General features: G+C 37.6%; 1 protein-coding gene across 7 annotated transcripts in view; it reads left to right on the top strand.

The window, feature by feature from the left end:
* unc13c (unc-13 homolog C (C. elegans)) overlaps positions 1 to 19,159 on the top strand; it is a 321,746-nt gene that overhangs the window by 131,784 nt on the left and 170,803 nt on the right. For all 7 annotated transcript variants that reach the window (XM_073930154.1, XM_073930152.1, XM_073930153.1 and 4 more), the window contains 2 exons: positions 1,299 to 1,367; positions 13,359 to 13,448. In XM_073930154.1, coding sequence (XP_073786255.1) covers positions 1,299 to 1,367; positions 13,359 to 13,448 — 159 coding nt within the window. The remainder of the gene's footprint in view (positions 1 to 1,298; positions 1,368 to 13,358; positions 13,449 to 19,159) is intronic.

Here is a 19,159-nt window from a genome sequence, read left to right as displayed (position 1 = left end):
TAAATTAATTGATGGTTAGATGGATTGATGACTGAATGGATGACTGGATGGATGGATGAACGGATGGATGGATAGTTGGTTGAATGGACAGATGGATGGCTGGAAGGATGAATAGATTGATGATTGGATGGATGGCTAAATGAAGGGATTGGAGGATGGATAGTTAAATGAATTTATAATTAGATGGTTGGGTGGGTGGATGGATGGATGGATGGATGGATGGATGGATGGATGGATGGATGGATAGACGGATGGATGAATAGATCAATGATTGGATGGATGGCTGAATGAAGGGATTGAAGGATGGATAGTTAAATGAATTGGTGATTGGATGGATGGATGGATGGATGGATGGATGGATGGATGGATGGATAAATAGATTATTCAATGGATGGCTGAATGAAATGATTGATGGATGGATAGTTAAATGAATTGATGGTTAGATGGATTGATGACAATGGATGGATGGAAGGATGGATGGGTGGATGGATGGTTGGTTGGTTGATTAGACAGACGGACGGGCGGATAGACGAATAGATTGATGATTGGATGGATGGCTGAATGAAAGGATTGATGGATGGATAGTTAAATAAATGGATGGATGGATGGATGGATGGATGGATGAATGTTTGGTTGAATGGACAGAAAGACGGGCTGATGGATATATAGATCGATGATTTGATGGATGGCTGAACGGTAAGGATTGATGGATTGATAGATGGATGGATGGTTGGTTGAATGGAAGGACGGACAGAGATGAATAGATAGTTGATTAGATTGAAGGCTGAAGGATTGGAAGGATTGATGGATGGATGGATAATTGGATGGTTGGATAAAAGGATACTTGGATGGAAGGATGGATAGATGGATAAATAGATTATTGGATGAATGGATGGATATATGGATAGTCGAATGACTTGATGGTTTGATGGATTGATGACTGGATAGATGGATGGATGGATGGATGGATGGATGGATGGATGGATGGATGGATGGATGGATAATTGAATGAATGGATGGATGGACAGTTGAATGGACGGATGGATGGATGAATAGATAGATGATTGGATGAATGCCTGAATGGTAGGATTGATGGATGGCAGGCTGGCTGAATGGAAGGTTGGATGTATGACCGAATGAATGGTTGGATGAATGTCTGAAGGAAAAGATGGATAGATAATGGAATGCAATGGAAAAGTGCAATGGAAAGTGATGCACAAACAAAAGAGCCCATATTTCCCAAATATAGTACTGATCTATTTTGTGTGTGTTGTGTGTGTTGTGTGTGTTTTCTGCAGAGAGAGAAGTTCGTCAAGCTCTTGGATCAGCTCCACAACTCTCTGAGGATCGACCTCTCCAAGTACCGGGTGAGTTAAAGTCAAAACCCAGAGCTATCTCAGCACACTCAGACGCTACGCTCACTGCTCCAGATGGATTTTCTATTTCAGAGACATCAGAAAGAAAAACACTCATCTATTATTCATCGCCATGGAGATAATTTAACCTCTCCATCACTTTTAGCGATCCCCTACCTTAATTTACCATGACATTCAAACACTTTACGAGCTCTTCGCAGAACAGAAGGTCCATTTATTCACACGCGACGCAACAATTTGAGAAAAATGCCTCAGAAAAATCAAAGATTGCACTTGACTCGCTTTGCCCTTCTTGCTTTTATACTAATGTGGTATATGCAGACGGACTTTTAATTTTCAGTCAGCCAGCTCAAGTGCTTCCGGTGAACTGGCTTACCGTTACAAAAGCGCAACATTTAAGATCTGATTTCTTTAAAAATCTTCACAGCCTGATTGTAATACAATATAAAGTGGATCTCAGAACGGACAAGAAACACTGCGTTGAAATCTATTTTCCTCTTGCATGTCTTTAAAATATGCCAATTTATTTTGCCTCAGTATTTTCAATGAAGTTTCTGCACTCGCCTGCAGCTACTGATGATGCTTGCATTCACATGGTCTTCTAATTTTACGCTTGATCAACTAAATTAATGTTTAGGTTTGTTTAACTGGCTGTATTTTAATTGCATTACAACATGGATGCTAAAAAAGTAACCGTATGAAATTGAAATTAGTCACATGAAGCTTGCACCAGAAGATTATCTGTGGCTAAAAACACTAAGGGCTCTATTTTAATGTTTTAGGGGCAAAGTCTAAAGTGCATGGTGCAAAAGGGCTTGTCTGAATCTACTTTCGCTATTTTAAGGATGGAAAAATATGTTGTGCTTATTCTCTTAATGAGTCCTGGGTGTGTTTTGAGCATAACGTGCATTAAACCAACCAGATTCTCGTCTCCCATTCCCTTTTAGAGTCAGTTGCTTTGCGCCATGGCACATTTGCTATTTACATGGTGGACCTTGTAAGTGTAAAAACAACACTTTATAGTGAGAAAACAGTTAAACAGAGCATCTGCAGCGCGATGATAAAGAACGAGCCTCCTTCATTCAGCCTCTTTACTTTCTCTTTAATACTAAATTTACTATAGTATTTCTCAAAAACGTAATATCATTTAATTTAAATACTATTACAACTTCTTATTTCATGTGAGTTGAATCGTATCTTTAGAACCATATAACATCATTGAAAGCAGCTCCTACATAACTCATAACCGTTTCTTATATAAAAAAACAAACTACAGAGCACCTAGCGCAGTCCTTAGCTTAGCTAACAGTATTGAACATAGATAATTCATTCATTCATTTTCTTATCGGCTTAGTCCCTTTATTAATCTGGGGTCGCCACAGCGGAATGAACCGCCACATAGATAATTATTAAAAATATGAACTTACCCTCTGATTGCTTGATTCCTCCAACAACGTGAGCTGCCCTGTGTGCTGATGTACAGAAACGTCCCATCTCATTGGCTGGCTCTAGCCAATAAACTGGCTTTGCTGCTCTTTTACTGGTATGTACATTTCCGTAGAACTAATGATATTTGACAAAAATCTTTACAGAAAAGAGTTGAAATAAACCCTAAATAATAAAATTTTGCACCTCAGTCCTGTTTCCCAGAGATGGGTTGTGGCTGGAAGGGCATCCGCTGCGTAAAAACATGCTGGATAAATTGGCAGTTCATTCCGCTGTGGTGACCCCGGATTAATAAAGGGACTAATCTGACAAGAAAATGAACGAATGAATGACCTCAGTCTTGTTGGCTGCTGGCACTGTTCATTGGTCAGGCATTAGCCAATAAAACAGCTTTACACCTGCCCCGGCCCCGCCCCACGCTGCTTGCACCTCTGACTCTGCGAGTGCACAGATGAGTTCTGCTACAGAGATCGCGGGAGATGTATAGCAAAAGTCAGAGCGCGAGAGAATTATAATTGTACTGATTAATCTGAGAGGTTGTGAGTGCCGACCTGTGGTTGTAGAGCGAATATGCAATCAAATTTGCCGTGCACACGTGTGTCTGTCATTTTGTATTTGTGAATGACATTTTTCAAATACACAACTATTAATCTGCAACTTCCAATTCAAAACACAAGTGTGTTGATTGTTGTGTGTGTGCGCAAACCGAGGGATTTAGCTGTTCACGTTAGATCTGTGAGTGTACATATCAACCTACACATACAACTATTATTAATACAAGTGCTCGCATTTAGATTTGCAAGCTTTCGAGTTTTGTTACTGATTCACCTTCATACTTCAACTATTCCAGCCTATGTTTTACACAGCGGATGCCTTTCCAACTGCAACCCAGTACTGGAAAACACTCATACACACTCATTCACACACACTACAGACAATTTATTCAATTTCCCAATGCAGGGCTTAACATTAACTTTTTTGACCACCAGCCACTGTGGCTAGTAGTTTTTCCAACAATACTAGCCACTCGCCATTTTCACTAGCCACAATTTTATTGTTAGGAAAATATATTTTCATGTGAAAACATGCAAAAAATAGCTAAATACTATACTTTTTATTTAACAAAACATATGCACAGCATATGTCCTGGCTAAAGGTCCCAGATCACCAGTTAACTACACATAAATAGGGAGTTATTCTCCCATTAAAGCAATGTTATTGTAAAAAATGATGATTAAACCCTATTAATGCAAAAGAAAGCAGGTAAAAAACATACTGTGTGATAATGAAAGGATGATCACACACGCATGGTTAATGATAGACCCCTAAATTATCTTTTCAAAGAATGGTTAAATCGAAAGCAACTGGCGCTGCTTACAATAAGTCAACTCTGGAACTCTTGAAAGCAAGACTGTAGGTGCATGTTCCTCCCTTTTTGTTCAGTCTATTTGAAATAGAATCGATCCCATCAGTTGTATTTCTAGACACAGTTGCTACACAAAAGGAAACGGGAGCGCGCGCGCGTTATAAACAGTCGCCTCAGCTGTTAGCGTGAGTGATTATCCTCTCATTCGGTATTCACCTGCTTTGCTCGCGCGAAGTTGCGAATGCAATTATTTTTGTCAGTTGTGTTACTTCTCGATCGTTTGTGCATGCATATTGGACCATCCTTATTGTCGAACCCTGCTTTTAAGAATTATTATCTGGGAAAATAACTTTCCACCAGCCAAAGTGGCTAGTGGGAGTGTCTGTCTTACCCGCCACCGCCGAAATCTACCCGCATTTGGCGGGTTGGCGGGTGTTAATGTAAAGCCCTGCCCCTATACAATAGTGCATGTGTTTGGACTGTGGGGGAAATCAGAGCACTCTGAGGAAACCCTCGCCAACAAGGGGAGAACATGCGAACTCCACACGGAAATGCCAACTGAACAGCCAGGACTCAAACCAGTAACCTTATTGCTGTGAGGCGACAGTGCTAACTACTGAGCCACCATGCCGCAAAAGTTTCATCTTCAAGTCAGATTGCATATTTTAGTCCTTGACTCTCTTGTAGAAGTCTGCATCTCAGCGTGAGTGCTAGAAAGCATTGACAGGAATCACACACACACACACACACACACACACTGGACTGGACTTTCGCCTGTCAACTTCCAGGCAGCGCGTCCTGACAGTAATACACTCCGGATGTGCGGCGCTGCTGTGGATTCTGACCGTAATGAAATTCTGAAGCAAAGTGAGTTTGGTCTGTGCTCGTGCGGCTTTGGCCGGGGCTGGTTTTTGTTCCTCCAGAGCGCTTTAACGCCTCTGCTTTATTAGATGAATTTACAGCGTCTGCGGCTGTGTTGTCTGCGTCACGCTTGTGTTCAATAAACCTCAGGCACACTTTATCTCCTCTCACTCACTCGCACAGGATTATACGTTTCTCGAGACGCCTGGAAATCACACTGAACTCCGGGAAAACACTAGACAGGCTTTCTGGCACCGCTCCACGTGCTTTCAGAACAACAGCTTTATCGTGGAAAAAAAGAGATTGCAGTAGGCTATATTACAGTGCTCAATGTGTCTGTTGTATACAGTTGAAAGCAGAAGTTTACATACACTGTATAAAAAGGCACAGAACCATTTAAAAGAAAAGTCAGATGTTAATGTGACTAAACTGTTTCTCTTTTAGGTAAGTCAGGATTATCACATTTGTTTCTGTTCTGCTTAATAGCAGAATAATGAGAGAGATGTTATTTGAGAAATTGTTATAACTTTTCTTGAAAGTCAAGTTTATATACAATAAGATTATTCTGCCTCTGAAAAAGCTCAGATGATGGTGTCGAGGTTTTGGAAGTTTCTGATTGGCTAATTGACAACATTTGAGTTCATTGGAGGCTGTAGAATAGTATTTAAGGAAAACCTCAAACACACTGCTTCCTTGTGTGACAACATGGAGAATCAACAAGCCAAAATCAACAACAAAGCCAGATTACAATTAGCTAAATCACACTGGGGAAAAGACTCATTTTTGGAGACATGTCCTGTGCTCTGATGGAACTAAGGTTGAACTGTGTTACATTTGGAGGACAAAGGGGAAAGCTTACAAGCCTAGGAACACCATCCCATCTGTGAAGTATGGGGGCGGCAGCATCATGTTGTGTGGCTGTTTTGCTGCAGGAGGGACTGGTCCACTTCACAGCATAGATGGCATCATGAAGAAAGAACATTATGGAGAAATACTGAAGCAACATCTCAAGACATCAGCCAGGAAATTAAAACTTGGCCAGAAATGGGTCTTCCAAACAGACCATGACCCTAAGCATCCTGCCAAATTAGTTAAAATGTGCTTTAAGGACAACAGAGTGAATGTTTTGGAGTGGCCATCACAAAGCCCTGATCTCAATCCTATAGAAAATTTGTGGGCAGAGTTGAAAAAGCTTGTGTGAGCAAGACAGCCAACAAATCTGACTCAGTTACACCAATTCTGTCAGGAGGAATGGGCCAAAATTCCTGCAAACTATTGTGAGAAGCTTGTGGAAGGAGACCCAAAACATTTGACCAAAGTTATACAGTTTAAAAGCAAAGCTAAAAAAATACCAAGGAATTGTGTGTAAATTTTGACTGTCTAGAAATTAATAAAAAAAAATATTTAAAAAATTATTCTGGCATTTAGCAAATGCAAATCATGTAGGTAATCCTAACAGACCTAAAATAGTAAACGTTTAGTGTGATTTACCATCAGATATATATTAAAAAAAAGGCTATTTTTTTTTTTTTTTTTAGAGTGTTGGTATACTTCTGGTTTCAACTGTACTTCCGTCTAAAATCAAATCAGTGTAATTATAGATGATAATAATAATGATGATAATAATAATAATAATAAAAATAATAATAATAATAACAACAACAATAATAACAACAACAACAATGATAATAATAATAATGATGATAATAATAATATTAATAATAATAATAGTAATAATAATAATAATAATAACAACAACAATAATAAAAAAATGATAATACTACTACTACTACTAATAATAATAATAATTATTATTATTATTAATTTTACAGTGATTTTTGAAGGATCATGTGACTATGAAATCTAGAGTAACGAAGCTGAAAATTAATCTTTAAATCACTGGAATAAATTATTATTAATTATTGTTATTTTATAGTGCAATAACATTTCACAATTTTACAATGTTTATTGTATTTTTGATTGAATAAATTCAGCTTTGGTGAGCAGGCGAATCTTATTTTAAAACGTTTAAAAATCACACCGATCCCAAACTTTTGTCCGGTAGTGTATAATATGCCTAAAGTATCACTTTGCTCCGGTCTATGGCTGTTTGAGGTGTTGAGTTAGTGCGCAGAAGCTGTTGAGTGATGGGAATGTCAGAAGAGGACAGAGAAACGAGCATATGGTTGAGCTTCAGGTAACAGATTGTTGAGGTGAGAGGTTGTTAAACTGAGTCGCAATCAAATGAGCGTTGACGAGAAACCATCAGGACGTCTACAGATCTGCACCATGATTTTACACTGTTTGCGGAGGGTTTACATTTATAGCTGTTTTCGTTAAACCAATCAATCAGAATCACTGCATGATCAGTATACTGAAAGTTTATGATATCTCAGGACTATTCGTAACTCTTTGATTTAGTGGCTAATGTGTATGACTTTGTACGATCTTATTTGTACAATTTAGTATGATTTGCTCATCCTTCAATGACGTTGGGTTTAAAGGTGGGGTTTGGTGCCACGCCCCTTTTTAAAACTTTTTCATTCGACTGAACTTATATGTGTGGCTGGAAAGGCATAATATTTCTATTATCAATAGTGATATTATTATTATTATTATTATTAATGGTAATAGTAATATAAGCAATGACTGGAGTAATCATTTTATTTAAAACTAAACACAATAAGTAATAAATATTTAATGAATAAGTATTTAAAAATTTTTTTTTTTAATTTAATAAATGCCGCCTTGATTAACAGATTAAGTTTATTTAAATTATTAAATAAAATTAAGAATTAAAAAAAAACTGACCCCAAACTTTGGACCTGTAGTGTATATATTGGTATAACTAGTCCATACAAATTTATAAAGAAAAATATTAAATAAAAATTTAAAAAAAAAAAAAAAAAGGACAAATCAAGAGAAGTAAAACATGGAAAAATTTATGTTGAAATTAAGTTAAGTTGAAATTTTGTAGTTTGTCATTTTTATTTATTTATTTATTTTGCAATATTTCACTTGAATTTAATCGTATTATCTTTTGATTTCTAAATATGTTTGGTGACTAAAATATTATTTTAATAACTATATCTGTTCAATAATTACATTGGCACAAAACATCGCCTATATTCACTGAGAAATGGATAATATATTTATACAACAGTTCTGATTGGCTGATAGCCGTTCGATAATTTGCCAGTAAAATCACACAAAGGCCTCTTCACCCTTCACCTCTATTACTCCGCCCACATACACCAAGCAACAAGCAGGCTACAGTTTGACAAATATTACCATTGTTAGTCAACAAAATTTACTTTTGAGGCTTTTTTAGTGGAGAATGTAGTTGTTTGAATTGCAACTATGCAGTTTATTTCTAAGAATAGTGCCTATTTTAAAATATTTACAATTTCTGAGAGCTCGTCAGTAGCGGTTGACGTTGTCTATCCACAGGATGGCCCCAGAACCGCATAATAAGCCCTTGCTCTGTGTGTTCTCTTGAGCGTAAATTAAAAAGCTGAAAAATGGAAGCCTCGTGGTTTTAAGGTGGACCGGATAGAGTCAATAAGAAGCTGGGAATAAGAAGCTGGATTCAGCCTTGTCCCACCTTATCGCAAACACAACAGCAGTCTGGTAAGAAATCTCTGTAGACGGATGGCAGTTTATGTCACGTTCAGCCTTATAATCTTAAAATGTGATTATGTGATCAGCCTTATAATCTTAAAAAAAAAATTTTGTTTGTGTTTTGTCATCACGTTAAGGGGATATATATATATATATATATATATATATATATATATATATATATTATTATTATTATTATTATATTAAAAGCAAGTAAATTAAATAAATATTTAATTTCTGCAAATGTGCACAGATATAAATACACATAAATGTTTGTTTTGGATCTAATTAATCTCAATAATTTTTTAAAATAATTTGTGCTGGAAAACAATACAAATATAGTTTGATATTTTTTACAATGCATTTTATGACTATATACAGCAGGTAAAAATAAGTATTGAACATATCAGCACTTTTCTCAAAACATATTTTTAAAGATGCCATTGACTTGAAATCACTGGATGTTGGTAACAACCAAGGAAATCCAAATATGCAAAGAAAACAAATCAAATTAGTTTACAAATAAAGTTATGTAAAATAAAATGAAATGACGCGGGGAAAAAGTATTGAACACATGAAGAAAGGGAGGTGCAGAAAAGCAGTGAAAGCCCAGACAGCAGCTGAAATCTCTCAGTAGTTGTTCAGTAACCCTCTGCCCCTCATCAGAGTAAATGAATATCAGCTGCTTCAGTCCAACATCTACATTAGCAGGAGGATGAAGATGAAACCGGGGTGGACATTTCAGCAAGACAATGATCCAAAACACAGCCGAGGAGACTAACAAAGGCTTTCAGAGAAAGAAAATAAAGCTGTGGAATGGCCCAACCAATAACCCGACTCCAATCCAATAGAAAATACAAAATAAAGCTCAGATTTGATAGATGAGACCCACAGAACCATCAAGATTTTGACACTCTGATGAAGTCTGTGAAAAGCTCACCCCTGAGCAATGCATGAGACTTCTTTCACCATATGAGAGGTGTCTCTATATAAGCTCCAGCACCAAAAAGCCACAGCAAATGAGCCACAACACCCTAAAAACCACCTACAACCCTGAAAACTGCACTGCAACATTACTGCGCATAATACTCACAACTCAGACTTACTAATTCATAAATAACAATAATAATTACTTAAAAACAACATGTGCATATTAAGTAAAACAAGTGATTGATATACTTAGAAATAGCATGAGATCTGAAGCATTAGACTGCACATGGTGGACGCTTCATCAGTTAATGTTTCAAGTGTTCATTTACTCCAGTTGAAGAGGTTTGTCAGAGACGGATGGGTAAAGACATGTCAGCGTGAGTCATCTTCATTCACCCAGCAGCATGCACTATGCAACAATATTAATAACCCAAAGGTATTCCATCGTCATGAGCACCGATGACAAAATGCATCATAATTTAGCAGCAGACAAGAGAAAATGTGTTCACAGGCTGTAAAGCTATCAGGATGCTCGATCTGGCATGAAGAAAGAAACACCGTTTTTACACACAGAATCGGAGGTCATGCATGTGCAAACCCCACATATGCACAAGTCCTTAAAGTTCTCGATAAATTAAAATAAAGTTTTTGAGATGTTAGTATCAGTATTGTTAGTTTTTAGAATAACAATAAGCTAGTGTGCTACAAAACAGTGACATAATTTGCATTTAGAAGATATCAAACTCAAGTAAACATGTAAAGCTTGCAGTTTGTCACGTCACCTACAGTTTCTCATCAAATCATAACCAATCAAATGCTTAGTTTCCGACATGCCCCGCCCCCTTCAGGACACTCCTCATTTGGTTTTCATTAAATGCGCTTGAGCTCATCCACTCTCACTAGCAAAGCTGTTATAAAAACAACACGCTATTGGCTGTTTTTTAAAAAGGGGAGGAGCTACACTGTTTAACCCTCTCTTCGTGTTTTAGTTGAGATTATGTCAAGCATCCGATAAAAAAGCTGCACATTTTTAGTTCACTTGAAGCGATTAACCCAGCTTAATGGCAAATTAAAAGTCCTATTAGCATACATCGACATATACCCCATTGTGGCATTTTGGTGCCTGTCGCTTTAAATTCAAATGAGATTGTGCTCTTTTCAAAAGAAGGCGGGGCTACAAAAACCTTTGTCTCAGTATAGTGGCAGATTCAAAAACAAAACTAATGTCCTATGCTAATGAGGGAGAGATGGTTACTAGTGGGCGGGGCTTTTCCCCTCTGATGACATGTACAAAGTGAGAATGTCAATCAAAGTGTTTCTGCAGACTGTTTTTATATTTAAAAAAAAATGATTAGAAGCTGGTTATATTCACACACTGCTGTCACGCAACTGTGTTTAAATCCCTTATAAGTGTGATTTTTGCATAAAAGGTGCTCTTTAATAGCAGGCTATAATAAATGGCAGTTAGTTTTCCACAGGGCTGGTTATGTAATAATAGTGAGTGTGTTTTGTAAGAATCAGGAGCGACTCTGAGGGACGCTTTCAGCACTTTTATCAGCGCCGCTGCTGTAACTCATGGCTGGTGTTTCACCGCAGCTCTCTAATTATTCAGAGCCAGTAATGGAGTGCTGGAGCTGTTTGTCAACAACAGCCACCAAAAAACAGAGGCTCCGCAAATCAATTTAGGCTGTTTTTTCACACTTGCTTTGATTCCAGTTCCCGACGCTCGGCGCCTCAGGTTTCTCCTCATAATGTTTTTGGGTTTGAACTGTGGTTTGTTTGTGCGAACACCAGCCTGAGTCACAGCACAAGTTGTTTATCAATGCAGCTGGTGGCAAGAAAAAAAAATTCTGGCATTTAAAAGCATCCTTAAAACAACATATACTAAAGTAACACGCTTTGATTTCAGATGCGTCTGCTTTCCAGTACAAATATCGGAATGTTCTTAAATCAAGATACACTTACTTATGCAAAATCTTGTCAAATATATTCAATGCAAGAGTTCACACTTAGCTCATGATTTATACATAGCTTGTTTGGCATGCTGTCCCGGTAGCAATCCTCGAGCCCAGGGCTCCCCCCTTTTGCAGGGCGAGGGGAGATAGAGCTCAGGTCAATCTCAAACTCCACCGCTGCTGAGGCCAAGGTGAACTTCCTAAGAGTAAGACAATGTTAAAAAGGTTTAGGCTTATTTTATCTATAATATAGAGCACATTTGGATGGTGGGAGGAAACCGGGGAACCCCGTGGGAAACCCACGCGGACATGGGAAGAACATGCAAACTCCGCACAGAAATACCAGATGGCTTTGCGAGGACCCAACGCCATTGGTATTCTTGCTGTGAGGCAACAGTGCTATTCACTGAGCCACCGTGCCGCCTATTCTGGATAAAGGAGGAAGAAGGGGAGGAGGGGGGGTTCTTCCAGACGAAGATAGTTGTCGAAAGGAAATGAGGATATATATAGTGACTTAGGATCCTCTGATTGGAGGATCATGATTAGCTAATGTGAAAAAGCTGGTTTAAACATGAGCGCATGCTCCTCTCGAAATTAGTTTAAAATTTAAACTTCACTTAAAATCTATTAAATCTTGCTTTCAGAAAAATGTGGACATTTAAAGGCGAAAACAAGAGTGAAGAGGAGTGAATTTGTTTTTAAATGAAAGAAGTCAGGAATACAAAAATAAACATGTATAATCCCTTGACTTAAAGGGACAGCTCTGCCGTCATTTACTCAACCTTTTTTCTGTTGAACTCAAAAGAAGATATTTTGCAGAATGTTGGAAACTGGGTCCTTTCAGAACAGTCAGTCTGGTGTGAAACGAGCCAAAACGGCTAAAAGAGGCTATCATTCATTAATTTTCTTGTCCGCTTAGTCCCTTTATTAATACAGGGTCGCCACAGCGGAATGAACTGCCAACTAATCCAGCAAGTTGCAACCCATCCATGGGAAACATCCACACACACATACACTACGAACAATTTAGCCTACCCAATTCACCTGTACCGCATGTCTTTGGACTGTGGGGGAAACCGGAGCACCAGCAGGAAACCAACCCGAACGCAGGGAGAACATGCAAACTCCACACAGAAACGTCATCTAGGCCGAGGCTCTAACCAGCGACCTAGTGACCTTCTTGCTGTGATGCGACAACACTACCTACTGCGCCACTGCCTCGCCCCCAATGTATTATTTGTAACAACAACAAAAAAAACTAAAAGTGTGAAAGCACCCAAACATTCTTCAAAATATCTACTTTTGTGTTTGACATGGAAAAAAGAAACCACTGGTTTGTTCTAATCAAATCGATGGCATTATCATTTATCCTAATCTCTTTGTTTTGATTATCAAATATAACAGAAAACAGCTTAGAAGTGAAGTTTCACAAACTAATTTCGAGAGGAGCTCGATTATGATTGAGCACTATTGGCTTCTCATTTGTAATCAGTAATAATCCAATCAGAGTGATCCAAGCTTACTATAAATGGATGGTTTTCTCCCTACTCTAACTTTGTTTTGGAAGAATCCCTCCTTCCACCCCGTCTCCTCCCTTTCCTCCCTTATCTAAGGGGCGAGCTCTCGAGACTTACCTGATCTCGGATCCCCTTATATGCTTATTGACCAGGCGGGAGCCTTGGGTTTAATTATCTCCGAGCTCAGGGTTCTCTCCCAGGACAGCATGCTATAAACGCCAAGCATAACTCAAATGGGAACTGTTGAAATGGAGATGATAAGCAGATGTTAATTCTGTGTTTACAGGATAACTTCCCTGCTGGAAATCCAGAGAGACTTCATGACTTAAAATCAACCGTTGACCTGCTGACCAGCATCACTTTCTTCAGGATGAAGGTATGAGACACACACACACACGCGCACACACGCACACACACACACACACACACATACACACACACACATATATGCACACACCCATGCACACGCACACACTGTGTGACAGCAGTGTGACTCAGCGCTGTTACTCACACAATAAAAAGCAGTCATGCTTCTCATGAAAGAGAATTCTTTCAGCTGAAAATCTGAATGAAACCATCAGGGCTTTTTACGACTTTCATGGCCAGTCAAAATATTGTAGCAGTTCAGTGTGAAGGACTTTACTAATTCTGCAGTAATTTCCTGCATTAACTAGTCAGATTAATTCAAGGAAAAGTAATTTTTTTCTTAAATGTAAGAATAAAAAACTCATTATACAAAAAAAATGCTCAACAGCTTTTTTGGGTTGTGAATGACACCAAGAAATGCCAAACCAGAAAATTAATTAATTAATTGTTCATTGTTTTTTTAAATATTATTTAGTTAAATATTTATTTTATTTCATTTATGTTCATTTATACTTTTATTTATTTTATTTTATTTATTATTATTTTTTTTGCTTAGTCTCTATTAATCAGCAGTTGCCACAGCGGAATGAACCACCAACTTATCTAGCATAAGTTTTATGCAGCAGATGCCCTTCCAACTGCAACCCATCACTGGGAAACACCCATACTTTCCCATTTACACATACACCCTGGACAATTTAGCCTACCCAATTTACCTGTACCACATGTGTTTGGACTGTGGGGGAAACCGGAGCACCCGGAAGAAACCCACTTCAACACGGGAAGAACATGCAAGCTCCACCTTCTTACTGTGAAGCGATGTAATGGAATATGGATTATGCTACCCACTGCAACACCGTGCTGTCCCTTATTTTATTTTATTTTATTTTATTTTATTTTATTTTATTTTATTTTATTTTATTTTATTTTATTTTATTTTATTTTATTTTATTCATTTGTTTGTTTATTTTATTTTATTTTATTTTGTTTTCATTTATTTATTTATTTTGTTTTAATTTTTTATTTATTCATTTGTTTGTTTATTTTATTTTATTTTATTTTGTTTTAATTTATTTATTTATTTTGTTTTAATTTTTTATTTATTTATTTGTTTTTTTATTATATTTTATTATATTTTATTTTGTTTCATTATTTTATTTATTAATTTGTTTGTTTATTTTATTTTGTTTGTTTGTTTATTAAATTTAATTTAATTTAATATTTTTTTTATTTTTTTTTATTTTATTTTATTTTATTTTATTTTATTTTATTTTATTTTATTTTATTTTATTTATTCATTTTTTGTTATTTTATTTTATTTTGTTTGTTTGATGGTTTGTTTGTTTGTTTGTTTGATTTAATTTAATTTAATTTTATTTTATTTTATTTTATTTTATTTTATTTTATTTTATTTTATTTTATTTTATTTTATTTTATTTTATTTTATTTTATTTTATTTAGTTTAGTTTGTTTTATTTTCGTTTATTACTATTTTGTTTTAAGAATTATTAGCCCTCCTGTAAAAAATACCATTTCTTTTAGTCTGGTTTGAATAAAAGCATTTTTTAGGTATTATAATATATAAAATAATAGTGTTCAGATTTTATTGATTTTACAATGATCAACATTATTAGAAATTATTGTATTTATTGGCTGCAGAACTAACCTAATTACTCTAACATGCCTAATTAACCTAGTTAAGCCTTTACATTGCACTTGAAGTCAAATACCAGTATCCTACATAATAACTAGTGAAGTGTTTTATACCGTCATCATGGCAAACATGACAAAAATAAATTAGTTATTAAAAATTAGTTATCAAAACTCATTCATTCATTTTCCTTCGGCTTAGTCTCTTTATTTATCATGGGTAAGCACAGCGGAATAAACAGCCAACTTATCCAGCACATGTATTACACAGCGGATACCCATACACACTCATTAACACTCATACACTACAGCCAATTTAGTTCATTCAATTCACCTATCCTGCATGTGTTTGGACTGTGGGGGAAAACGGAGCACCCGGAGGAAACCCACGCCAACACGGGGAGAACATGCAAACTCCACACAGAAAAGCCAACTGACCCAGCCGCGACAAGAACCAGCGACTTTCTTGCTTTGAGGCCACAATGCTAAACACTGAGCCAACATGCCACCCACATTATCAAAACTATTATGTGTGAAAACCTTCTCTCGGTTGAACAGCACTTGGGCAACATTTGAAAAAGAACTAAAATGTCCCTAATCATTTTGACTTCAACTGTACGTATGCTAGTTTTGTGTCAGATTGTGCTCAATTTGGCTCATGCATTGACGATAGAGATGATAGCGACGTGCTAATGATCTGCTAATCACAGTTCCCCTGATAAGATCTCCTGCATTGCCAGACCTCAGATGTGTTTCACCTCGTCGCGCACAGATAAAGCGAATATATTCTCTGATTGTTTTCACGTTCTGCTTCATCAGCCGCAAATATAAAGCTGCGCCGCTTTACAGTCGGTAATGAAGCATTCTTCACCAGCGCTGCAGGCTTGCAATGATTTCTCATTTGTTTGCATGAAATAAAAAAAATCTTTTGCCTCTTGAATTATGTACTCCAGTCAAATTTATTGGAGCACAATCACAAGAACCGCTTGTTCTGGGGGTCTCCTGGCAATAAAACTGACTTTGACGTATAGCCGGGCTCAGTGGGAGAGAATACGGCCGTTTTTGAGGAGTCGTAAAGAATAGGCTGATTTCTCAGGGTTGGGGAGCTGTAATATATTCAGAGCCAATATGACTGTAAAGCAGGGGCTGCACAATATATTGAAGAAAATAATGTTATCATGATAATTGTTACGATAACCACCGATCGTTCGTCATAGATCGCTGGTTCTCCCACACAATAAGCATGGACTACACTTCCGCCTTCTCCTGGACTACATATTCATACATGCTCTCCGGTCACACTCACACATGGGCTGCGTCCGAAACTGCATACTTCCATACTATATAGTACGCCAAAATCAGTATGCGAGCCGAGTAGTATGTCCGAATTCATAGAATTCGAAAATCAGTATGCGAGAAGTACCCGGATGACTTACTACTTCCGGCAAGATTCCGAAATGTGCGCATCCCATGCATGCTGCGCTATCCCATGATGCCCCGTGAGCGAATTCATGAATGGAAGTAAAACGACGCAACTGACGCTGGTAGGTCACGTGACCATGACAAAATGGCGGATGTAGTACGTCCGAATTCCATTCATACTTTTCACATTCCTACTGTATAGAGTGTACTTTTCTAACGGCCGAGTAGTACGTTTAAATTGAAATGCAGTACCTACTGAGTAGTAAGCAGTTTTGGACGCAGCCATGCTCACTCATCTAGACTGATTACATTCTCACCACCTGAGCCTTGTCAGAGACTGATTGCACTCACTACTTAAGCCACTCATTCACCCATCCAGTTTGCAGAGTCTTGTTAATCTGTTGATGACATTACAACGCGTTTCTCCCTGTCTTGTTTCTCCGTGTTTAGACCCAGTCTTGTTTACCTTGTTCTCCTGTTTAGCCGCCTGCCTTTAGACCTATTGCCTGTATATTGATTACGATTATGGATTTGCCTGCATATACCTGTTTACTAGTGATGGTGAAATGAAGCTCTCTGAACCAGTAAAGCGCTCGACTCAATTGTATCGGAAAAAGGTTCGTTACTCGAAGCTTTCTAAATCAAAGCTCGATGAGGACCTCATCTGGTGAAAGTGTGGGGAAGCACTGTTGCCTTAATGTTAACTGTTCACAACTGACCAACTCATTCATGTAGTAATACAACAACAGCAATATAAACAAATAACTCAATTACTGTAGTTTTTACAGAAGATATATTACATTACACAACTGATGAATGTTGTAAAATCCAAGGTATTCAAAAGTTTATTGTAATACAGCTAGTCCTGCTCCAAGCGGGAATCGAACCAGCGATTCTTGCATGGGAGGCGAGTGCTCTAGGAGGAGGCTATGTGAGTGATACTTCAAGAATGCACTCGCCAGATGGTCTCTGTTAAAGACAATACTACGATATGCGGTGGTTTTCTTTAAAGATAGTTGTAAAAAATACGCTAATACACTTTAGTATGGTTCAAAACCTTTTTACTAAAAATTACTATTGTATTTTAGTTTAATTACTGGTGTGTGGGAGTGGTGCAGTGCTTTGAAACAGTACAAATGTATGTAATCGATGCCTAATCTCTCGCTGTACACTTTACTATGAGGGTTGTAATGAAGTTTACGGCCCTTTGGCCGCCGGGAAGAAGGAGGCGGAGAACCGACGCAGGTTTAACATATTTATTAATAACAATGACGGCAGCTCCTCACGGAGACTGCCGTCAAACTGAAAGCAAAAATAAAACAATATGCCCGGGCCCGGTCCTCTCTCGGCTTCCTCTGCCATCGGTCCTCCTTTTATGGTGGCCTCACCCCGTTTGTGTCATATTGGGTGTCATATTGGGTGTGGCCTCACCCCGTTCCCACGGCTCTCGGCCACGCCCCCTCGCCACAAGGGTGTTTAAACCTTTGAATCAAAATTCGAAGCAGTCACGTGGGTATAGGCGAAAATTAAGCTTCGGACGTCACTGATCACGTGATGATGGCAAAACGAATCAAGCTCCGGTACACTGCTTCACTTTGAGATGTATCGTTTTGTTGATACATGCTTCGAAGCCTCGGCGCACAACGTCACATCACTACTGTTTACACCTGATTTGACCATTGCTTGCCTGACGCTGAATAAACCTGCATTGTGGATCTTACCTTCAGTTGTATGTGTCACTCCCCGTAGTTACAATAATAGTATAAGCTAGTGTTGTCACGTTATTGAAATTTCTAACTGGGATACCTTGAAAAATATAGATATTTAATACAATATCTGATACTATGAGGGAAAACCTCTTCCCCACACCCCCATACACACACACACACACACACAAACTTTATATTATAAAATTGTCACAATACTGGAATTTCAAACTTTGAAATGATTCCTTGAAAAATATCAATATTCAATACCATTTTTGATACTGCAAGGAACCCCCCACTGCACCCTCCCAACACACAAAATTAATATTATACAATTGTCACGATACTGGGATATCTAACTTCGATACGATATTCTATGCCGTTTTTGATACTGCAATGAACCCCCCACACACACACAATTAAGTAGTATTTATATTATACATTTGTCACAATACTGAATTTATTTTATTTTGAGACGGTACCGTGAAAAATATTGATATTTCATAGTATTTTTGATGCTCTGAGGAAAACCCCTTTCCCACAGCCAAGCACATGAAATTAATTGTATACAATTGTCACGATACTGGAATTTCTAAATTTGAAATGATACTTTTAAAAAATATCGATATTCAATACCATTTTCAATACTACAAGAAACCCCACAAATACACCCACTATGAATAGTCTACAATTGTCACGATAATGGAATTCAATATGATATCTTGAAAAATATCGATATTTGTTATAATTTTTGATACTGCGAGAACCCCCCTTCCCCCCACCCGTTTTTTTTAAAACATACACACACACAAACTTCGATTGATACCTTATCGATATTCGATATCATTTTCATACTGCGAGAACCCCAAATCTCGACCAACTACCAACCCTGCCCCGCCCCTCCATCACACACACACAATTAATAGTATACAATTGTCACGAT

This window comes from Danio rerio, chromosome 18 (genome assembly GCF_049306965.1).
Source record: "Danio rerio strain Tuebingen ecotype United States chromosome 18, GRCz12tu, whole genome shotgun sequence".
Taxonomy (NCBI): domain Eukaryota; kingdom Metazoa; phylum Chordata; class Actinopteri; order Cypriniformes; family Danionidae; genus Danio; species Danio rerio.
Note: the sequence above shows the minus strand (reverse complement) of the source record. Positions and strands in the feature narration are given on the sequence as shown.